The sequence below is a fragment of the Centruroides sculpturatus genome, unplaced genomic scaffold, assembly GCF_000671375.1.
Source record: "Centruroides sculpturatus isolate CEXI.00-Female unplaced genomic scaffold, Cexi_2.0 scaffold223, whole genome shotgun sequence".
In the NCBI taxonomy this organism is placed as follows: Eukaryota; Metazoa; Arthropoda; class Arachnida; order Scorpiones; family Buthidae; genus Centruroides; species Centruroides sculpturatus.
Window position 1 is genome coordinate 112445 of NW_019384416.1, and position 9802 is coordinate 122246.

The window sequence follows — 9802 nt, forward strand, 5'->3', positions numbered from 1 at the left end:
TCTCTTCTTGTAAAGTTGTAATTATTTTAATTATTTTTATTTCCAAACTGATTTTAACCAGTTCTATAGTAAGGTAACATTCCAATAGACAATATGCAAAGCTTTTTTTTCAGTTTACAGCAGTATTTATTACAAAAAATTTAAGTAAAGCTTAACATGCCGATCTTGTCCCGATCTCCCCTATTTATTTATAAAACACCCAAAAAATTGTTATGTTAAAATAGTAAGACAAAATGTAGAAATATAAAATAAAATATCTTAAATAAATTATTTTATATGTATTTAATAATTTATTTAAAGTAGAAATTAACTAATTAAACATTTTTATATACATAAAAAATTAAGAAAGTTAAAAATTTTATACAGGAAGAATTAATACAATAGAACAGAATAACAAAACATGTAGAAAGTTAATGTTTAATGTGTTGTTAAGGAGATGAATTGTTTTTAAAATGTTATAATAAAATATTAAATACATTTTTTTAATGTCGTTGAATATTTAACCTTATACAATAACATTGAAAATAGTGTAAGAAGCTTTAAAAATTAAAAAAAAACAAACAAAAATCTATTTGATGATGATTATTATGAAATTTATTCCTTAATATAGTTATGAATATATAAACGAAAAAATCCTTTTGTTTATTCTTTTATGAATTTTAAGTTAAGCTTGTTATTTATTGATAATGTACAGTACAAGAATGAAACGTTCTTAACCTGTTCAGACTTACCATTGTCAATTTGCTTATGTATTTTCTGTTTGTTCGTTGAATTTTAAAAATAAATTACAAAATATTATTGTAAAATTTAACTACTTATTTTTTTAAACAATTTGATCCATTTTATTCTAAATCTTTGTTCAGTTTATAATAATTTATAATTTAATTTGGATATATATTTTAAGTTAAATCATATTTTGTTTATAATATTTTTAAGTTCTATTTTTACATGAATATTCTTTAAGATAAATTTTTCTTTTTAATTGCAAAATCTTTGATATAATTAATTAAAATACTTCGGTAAAATCGAAGTTTTTAATAGTTAAATTTTATTATTTAAAGTAATTTTTCAAATTTAATACTTTAAAAAATTAAAGAATTTTTTTTTCATGCAACAGTAAAAAAGTAAAACTTTGTTGTAGTTACCATACCATTTTTTCCCATATAAATCTGAAGTCAAGATAATAAATTCCTCATAAATAAGGACAATACACAGACGTATTTGCTGACGTTTACCAATGTCACGATAAAAACATATTCTTATTTTTGACACGAATGACTATTCTGAGAGTTTTTTTTTTCCTTCTTAAGTAATTTTAATACATATTTACTTTGTTGCTCTAAAGAAATATATACGTATCTCAGAAAAATAGCTATTAGAAGCATTCTACTACATTCTACTAATTACTAATATTTGTAGAAAGAAACTGATTTAAGTGAAATGCTGGATAAAGAAAGCAAAGTTGTATGAACAATGTAGAAATAAATAACCTGGAACAGTAAACTTGCCTGAGTGCATTAATATAAATGTTATTGAATTCATTTGACCAGCTAGATGTGTTTATTAATTGTAATGAAGATACTTGTGAAAAAAACGTTTCTGAAGACTTTTCTGCAGTTTTTAATACTTACGGCTTCGGTTAATAAATATCAAAAAGATAGCTTTTGCGTATTTAAACGCAAAAGCTATCTTTTTGATATTTATTAACCGAATTTAGAAATGTCATTAATTAATGACTGTCCTTAAAGAATATTTAGTAAGATGGTGCTCGCTTTCACATTACACAAAATTATAAACGTTTATAATTTCTACAAATAAGCATTAAAAAATTTAGTGATGATGTTTGAAGTCACCATATTGTATTGCTCTATCGCTTGTTTTAAATAGTTTCTATTCATTAGAACATTGAAGGGATAACCTCGTGACATATAGGTACAATACAAAGTGGTAGATTATTGATCTATTCTTCTACCTATATAATTTGGCACTGAAATAAAGATATCTCTAGTTCTTCTGCAGAAACGTCACAATGCATTGATCTAAATGGTTTCGTGCATTAAATTTATAGTCGTAAACTTATATTTGATGCAATAAAATTCAATCAACATTATAACTGTAATTGTTATCAATATGATACAACATGTTATAGCCTATCGTAACATGTTAACATTATAAAGGGACAGACCTTCCAGAGATAAATAGAAGCCCAAATCAAGTTGGTAAAACCACAGATCTCTGGTAGTTTATCACACTGGTTTGCGCCTCACTAATAGGCTGGCCAGAGTTTTCTGAGTCTTCACCCAAGTAGGGGACAATTTCCCCGAGACCAGAGGCCGTATTCTGGTCACTGTCTCTGGTCTCTCTTCTCTCGCAAACCGGTCGCTGATTGGCTAATCATTTGGATTAGCCAATCAGCGACCGGCTTGCGAGAGACAAGAGACCAGAGACAATGACCAGAATATGGCCCCAGATATGGACAGGATGCCCCAATTAACTATATATGAACTTCCCACGCAAACCGGAAGTCACGTTTTTTCAATTCAAAACTCCTTGAAAGCAGTTAATAGATGACCTGTACGCCTTTATTGTTAAAGTAAAAGTATGATGTATAGGAGCAAGCCACTACTAATTTGAAGTGGAGAGCATATGTTTTAAATTAAATGATTTAAAAATATGATTAAAAATTGCAGCCCGGCATTGTGACGATGTCACAATAAATAATTGCTCGTACTTGGCCTATAGTTTGTTTGTGAAAACTTTGGTTTCAATTTGTGAAAATATTTACAATGAAAAACTACATTTTGACCTCTCTCGTGTTATGAACCACAATATTGAAGTTAAAATAATAAGGAGTTAACCTCCTGATGACTAGTTACAATTTTATTTTTCCTTTGTTAAGATTTTACTTTTATTCTCTAGAAAGTAACCGTGACAATGCAATACCTCTGCTACTTCTCTGTTTACTTTCCCGGATTTTATATATAACAGAGGGAAAGTATGGCGATCGGTCAAAAAATGACCCACCCGAGATTTTTACATTTTTGGACTCAGGACACCCTGAAACGTCGAGAAATGAAAAAAAAAAGAAAAAAAATTTGGGAGTTTTTCTGTATGTGTGGATGTTAGTGTGCATGTGTGTGGCACTATTTTGTTCACCTTTTTTGAAGCTTAATCCTGTGCTTTTTGTCGAAAATTTCTGAAATTTTGCATGGAGGTGTGTGTATTAGGGGATTGATGCTATTAAATTTTGATGGTTAAAGGTCGAGGGGTGGAGAGATGAAGGGAATCGTGTGTATCTCCAGTAGGATCGGTCTTAATGACGATTTTACTCGTTATTAGCATCTACAATTTTTTATAAAACCCATTCCTATCTTCATTGGCGGATTTAGCACTTGAGAGGCCCGAAGCGCAATTCAATTTTGAGGCCTCCTCTAAATATTTTCACTTCCCCTACACCCCACAGTGTGCATTCTACGCGCACGTTTTTTACTCTGGTAGACACTATACCGGTGGTCCAAAAATAGTTAGACATAGGGAAATAACATTGAAAATTAACCAATATAAAATTAAAATTAATTGACTGACTGTATTTAAAAGGTTACTGATGTTCAAATTGTATTAATTATGAAAACTGAAACTTATTGGTACAAGAATTATTAAGTTTCAATAGGTAAAAGTGTCGAAAAAAATCTAGTAATCCATGAATATAAAAAATAGCCAGGTAGTTGTAATTTTATATTGGTTGATTTTAAATGTTATTTCCCTGTGTCTCACTTTTTTGGACCACCGGTTTATTTCAAAATAGGGTTCTTTAATTAAAAAAAATACATTAATCAATATAGTTATCACTGTTTATTAAACATTAAAAATATATTGGAATATAATAATATCAATAACAAATTTTTTTTTCAGAATATTCAAAACAAACTACATCGGAACTTTTCTCNAATAATAACAAATTAACGTTAGATTTAAAATACATGTATTAGTTATATCTATTAGCCTTTTTTTAATACCTGTTTTCATATATAATTGTGAAATCCGGGGGGTAATAAAACGATTGGATCCCTATATACCGCTTAATCGGCAACGGATCGGCGAGATCCGACCACAGGGTCAGTGGATGGCGTGTTTCTTCTTGGCGCATTTCCCGTGTTTCGGAATCGACTGGTCAGGTCGAATGAGAAGGGAGAGGGATCGTCGAGAAAGTGTAGGCGATACCCGAGAAATAGATACTATTAACAAGAAAAATTAAAATTTTAATGAATAACTAAAAGCCGACAAAAGGTTACACGATTTCGGATACGTATACGAATAATCAACGGCTGAGAGGGTATTAGAACTGTCTTAAATACCGATAACTGTTTGCCGAATCCGAGAGAGATTTGACAAAATGTTGTAAAACATCCTACCTCTTTCCCTTCTTCGATGATTTCGAGATCGATCGGGTACTTCGAGATCGAACTGATGGTGAAGACTTTTAGTTGAGAAGATGCACAGGATAAATTGGTTTCGGAGAGACGATCGATCCGAAGTGGGGGTGTGTTCGCCTTATATTCGTTTTGGACCTGGAAAAATGAGCATGTGATTGAGTGCTGTCGAAGACGAAGGTTGAATTTGCAGGTGTTAAGTCAGAGGTGATCCAGGGAAACAAAGAGAAGGTGTCGAAACGGGACGTAGAATATAATCTTTGGTTCATGCAGCGTTATATTCATCCTGTTTATGCGGGCGAATGTTGGCGTTCTCATCCCGTTAACTGTAAATTGTTATACTTTCTTAGCAGTTGTTGATGAGAAAGACGACATTCAATCCTTTTTCATCGCGATGTTTTCTTAACGATACGTAAAATATAGCAAAATCAAGTGCTCGATCTCACATAATACGATATACTGATATAAATACGTAGTGCATAATTTTATTGAAGGGTTATCGTAGACTAGAAACATTTAATGTCTTGTAGGGGCCGAAATGCATTTTATGAAGCATATAAGGCATTAAACGTTTCAAGCGTATGATAACCCTTCATGAAAATTACGTTCTACGTATTTGTATATTTGTATTATACATATATTAGTTGATAATTTCATTAGGTTTGTTTTGATATTTAAAACTTATTTTTTTATTATATTTACTTTAAAAAGATGTAATGTATATGTAGAATATATCTTACACTATATTTTTTCATAATATACCCATGTACAGTATGCCCAGAATCAAATTTATACATAGTTATAGCTTAGGTCCTTGCGGCCTGTTACATTTATTACTACTTTATGAAGGTGTAAAGACACATTTTATAGCGTAGGGACATTACAAATGTTAATTCGGCCCATAGTATACCTCACTTTAAAACCTACTAGTTTTTAGTGCGATTTTTACGTCTAGACAAACGAATGTCCGTAGTTTTATAAGGGCTTGAAATCATCTAAATAATTAATTTTTACTACTTTATAAACTTTTCAAAGATTCGAGATCATTAGTTTTCTGAGTCCATAAACATGTAAATTGACACTTATTTAATCATTTTATTTAGACAGCCCATGGTTTAGGGTAATTGTTATTTTGCTGAAGTCAGCTTAACCTACCCTAACCAGATTGTTGTGATAAAATATAGGCTTATCTGTAGAGATTAAGGCTCAATTTCTGTCCATAATACAAAATATAACATAGGTGTCTAATATATGAACAAAATTAGTATAATTAAGAATTAAGTCGAGATAAATTTTTGTAGTTTAGATAGCAAAATAAGGTAAATTTTATTTTAAAATATTGTCAATAATACTCAATACATATAAATTAAAATTACGAATCGTTTTTCTCGATTATTTCTTATAGTATTTTAATTATAAATTTGTAGTTTTTAAAAGTCATTTCTATAAAATCTACTTTTTTGATACTTATTTTCGCTTCATTTCAGGTTTCGAAATTCTGCTTCTAGAAATATTGAAGCGTATAATTTTGTCAACATTGGCTCTAAGAAAATATTAGATTTAAATGCACCTAGAGATGATTTTGCTTTTCCCAAATCTGGGGGGACAAGTAAACTAGTGTGTCCAAAACAAGCTGTCATCGTGGGTATGTTTTATATTCTTTATTAAACTTCTGTGTTAAATATGTGTACAATACATAAAGATAATTATAAATTTAAGCACACGTACAGTCGACCCCCTATAACACTGTTGATTTTTCCGTTTTATATGAATTCCATGTTGTATGAGTCACTTAGATTTTACAAATACGTGTACCGGGCTGTGAACGGCTCACGTATTTGTAAAATCTAAGTGACTCGTACAACATGGAATTCATATAACAAGGAATTATCAACAGTGTTATAGGGGGGTCGACTGGTATTGGTTAATCCCATTATTCATTATCTCCACTCATAATGATCGAAATTAGTCACTAATTAAGAATATTAAAATGTCTTATTTTAAAGTTTTTATGGATTTTTAAAGTTATTTACCGTAGTCACTACCAGTGGTGGAGAAACTGCCGCCATTAAAATGATTTTTTGTAACCCGCAGTGGCGCGTTATCCTATGGGCAAAAAGGGCTCAAAGACCCACCAACAGGAGGTTCAAACTAATCTTTTATATGAAAATATTTTTTCCAAAAAATTCTCCCGAGTTATAGCTTCATGGAACCTCCAAATACAAATTTGTCTGGGCTATAACGCATTACTGGTAGCAATTATAGAATATCGTACTAAGACTATTCACCACAAGCGAAAAAATTTTAAATCAATTTTCTTTAAATCCATCTCTCTGTTCTTAGTTAATAATCAAAATTAAATATAGATACTATATATATATCGTATTGCTAAACCACGGGAAGAATTCAGCTCCTCTAACCCTTCTATTGGCGAAAGTTGATGTAATCTCAGTCACTAATGAAAATAGGTCAATATTATCAATTACAAAGTTGCAACACACGAAAAAGTGCATACTATTGCTTTTTAATCTTATAATATCTAATTCGAAATATCAAATGGGATCCCGGAACAGGCCGTGAAATATAATAGGTATATACTTTACTGCATAACACACAAGGGTAGTAGTGTATCGCTGCATACCACAAATGCAAGAGTGGTTGAATGTACGGTAAGGTTAGCAAATATCGCGTATAACACTCTCCCATAAAATAAGATACTGATGTACTATAAAATAATAAAAAAAACTCGTGATGTTTAAAATAATATTATATCAGTTATAAAATTTTAAGAATTTTATCATGGACGTCCCATCTCAGTTAGATCTGTTTCATTTCTCATCACTTAGGCCGCCCGATTGTTGGCCTTTTTAATGCACTCCTGGCAGAAAGAATCAAAAATTATAAGATGATAATAAATAAAAGCAGTATTTATATACATTTACAATTTTAAGAGAAGTATATCTTTCTGAAGATATACAACCCAATTGTTTTTTTAGTTTATCCTAGACAATTATTAATTTATCATTCCTTATATCTTCGCACATGTCGTTCACGAGTCAGGCCCATCTGTAATAATCGAAATTATGACGGAACAAGGCCCGTGTAGAGAAATTTTAAAAAGGGTGAGGTGTTAAAACTACACATTTGTTTCTCATAACAGTTTATTAATTTTTACAATATATGTATATAATATATATAGAATAACACAATACATTATTCAATCAATTATTATAATATATACGAATATTAATTCATTATAATTTCTATATATGAGTATTGTATGCTTTATAAAAAAACCAATTTTTTTTTCAGAAATCGTAGTAAATGCTAAATCGGAATTTGCTACTATGTCCTGTAGATACGTATTGGAAAAGTATAAATTAGGAAAAAAAGTTGAAGTAGAAATTGTTCAAGATGAGGTTACTGAAGAATGGATTGCAAAATGCCCTACTTTTCAAAATGGTATTCATGTCTTGGTCGGTTTCCAGTTTGACGGTCATATGATATCACGTATTATATGTTCTGTTTTAAAACATAAGTAATATAAGACTTCGGAATTATTAAGCTGATATTTCTCTGTTTATTTTGAAATCAATTAAACTTCTTTATGATTAATTTCTTTCCTTTTCTACTTTCTTAATGTTTTAATTGAGAAAAACAACAACAATGATATTAATTTTCTGTAGTTCAACATATAAGAAGTCTTGATTCACTATACAGTAGTTATAAATTTAAATGGCATAAATGTTTTTAACTCCATTTCCGAACGTTTCACTTTTAATAATTTTTTTAGAATCATCCTTTCTAATTTTTAACGTTGAGATCTGATTCCGTAAGCCCTTCAGAGAAATTTGATAGTATTGAGATAATATACCTTGATTTCTGAATCTTTGAAAAAAACTTTTCGTATTCTATAGATTGATTTTTATTTTAATAATTCAAAGAATATTGTAAAACTATTCACAACATTGTACTGTAATTAAATATATTTGTGCATCACTTTTACGATTATAATTTATAGAAATTTTTATTCGATCGCAGGGGAGAACAAGCGATCCATTTGCCCCTATCTGTCGATACACATAGTGCCTAAACTTGTCGATAGAAAAACCATTTATTTCCCCTCAAAGATGCAAAAATCAGAGTCTACATTCTCAATCCTGTCAAATGTCTTTGAAAGAGCTTACCTAAGCAGCACCTTAAAAACAAAAATATAGAAAATGATTCTTAAAAATTATTGAAATTTAAGTAACATTTAAAAATGTAAATCACAATAATTAAATTAATGGAAATGTATATAAACTTATAACAATAAATAATTGTAAAATAGAGCAGTATAATTAAAATTTGCTTGTCTGTTGTAAAATTCACTCCAGAACTAAAAATGAAATTTACTTTATTACAAAAATATTAAAATAATTAAATATTTACATTAATAATTAATTATTTTAATATATATTTTTTTTACAAGTATTCATATCATAATATAAATTTCATGCGTTCAATATAAATCTTTCATTCAAGAAAAACGCCGTCATGATTAGTCCTTTTTTACTTTCCAAAGTTTACTGTTTTCTGTTTTTAATATGTATTTGTTTGTTCATTTAATTGAACAATCATATAATTTCTTATATATCACAACACGTAATATGAAATGAAAAACATAGTAAATGGATTAAATATGGCAGATAATGATAATGATTCTCTACAGGTCTATATGATTGGTTGGATTATAGTACATTTTTACATCTTTTTTTAACGAAAATTGTCTATTAATCAAAATATATTTCGGCTACATTACCCTATTGAATTGACTTATAAGATAGATTATTAATATTACAATTACAGTTTTCGTTTTTGGTATATAATTATCACCAGTATATATCATTGGTATATAATTTGCTTTATAGGTATATAATTATATACATAAACTGCATACGTTCTTAAAATATTTCAACTACAATACATATAAATTTAAAAATGTTCACTAATACTAATATTTACACTTGTCAGGTTTTCTGTGTATCTAAAATTAAAGTTACTTACATTATAATTTCTTTTCTTACTATATTTAATTATTTATTTTATAATATTTTACTATATACATTTACTTTATTTTTATTTATATTATCTATTTAACTTTCATTCTTTCGTTTTACTTACAATTAAATATTCTTTATATATAGGGGAGATCGGGGCAACTTCGGCATGCGGGGCAAGTTTGTCAAGCGCTTTTTTTTAAAAACAAATTAAAAGGAGACTTTGGTTATAGGTTAGGCAGTTGAGTTTTATTGGTGGCTTGTTGAGTGTAGTGTTTTTATTGTTCTCCAACAAGCGTAGTTGAATTATCAAGCAAATTTTCATTTTCGTTC

General features: G+C 29.1%; 1 protein-coding gene across 1 annotated transcript in view; it reads left to right on the plus strand.

The window, feature by feature from the left end:
- Positions 1-7972, plus strand: part of LOC111619187 — a 38126-nt gene extending 30154 nt beyond the window's left edge. The window contains exons 5-6 of the mRNA XM_023360875.1: positions 5918-6075; positions 7743-7972. Of these exons, the coding sequence (XP_023216643.1) occupies positions 5918-6075; positions 7743-7972 (388 nt within the window). The remainder of the gene's footprint in view (positions 1-5917; positions 6076-7742) is intronic.
- Positions 7973-9802: the final 1830 nt, after the last annotated feature.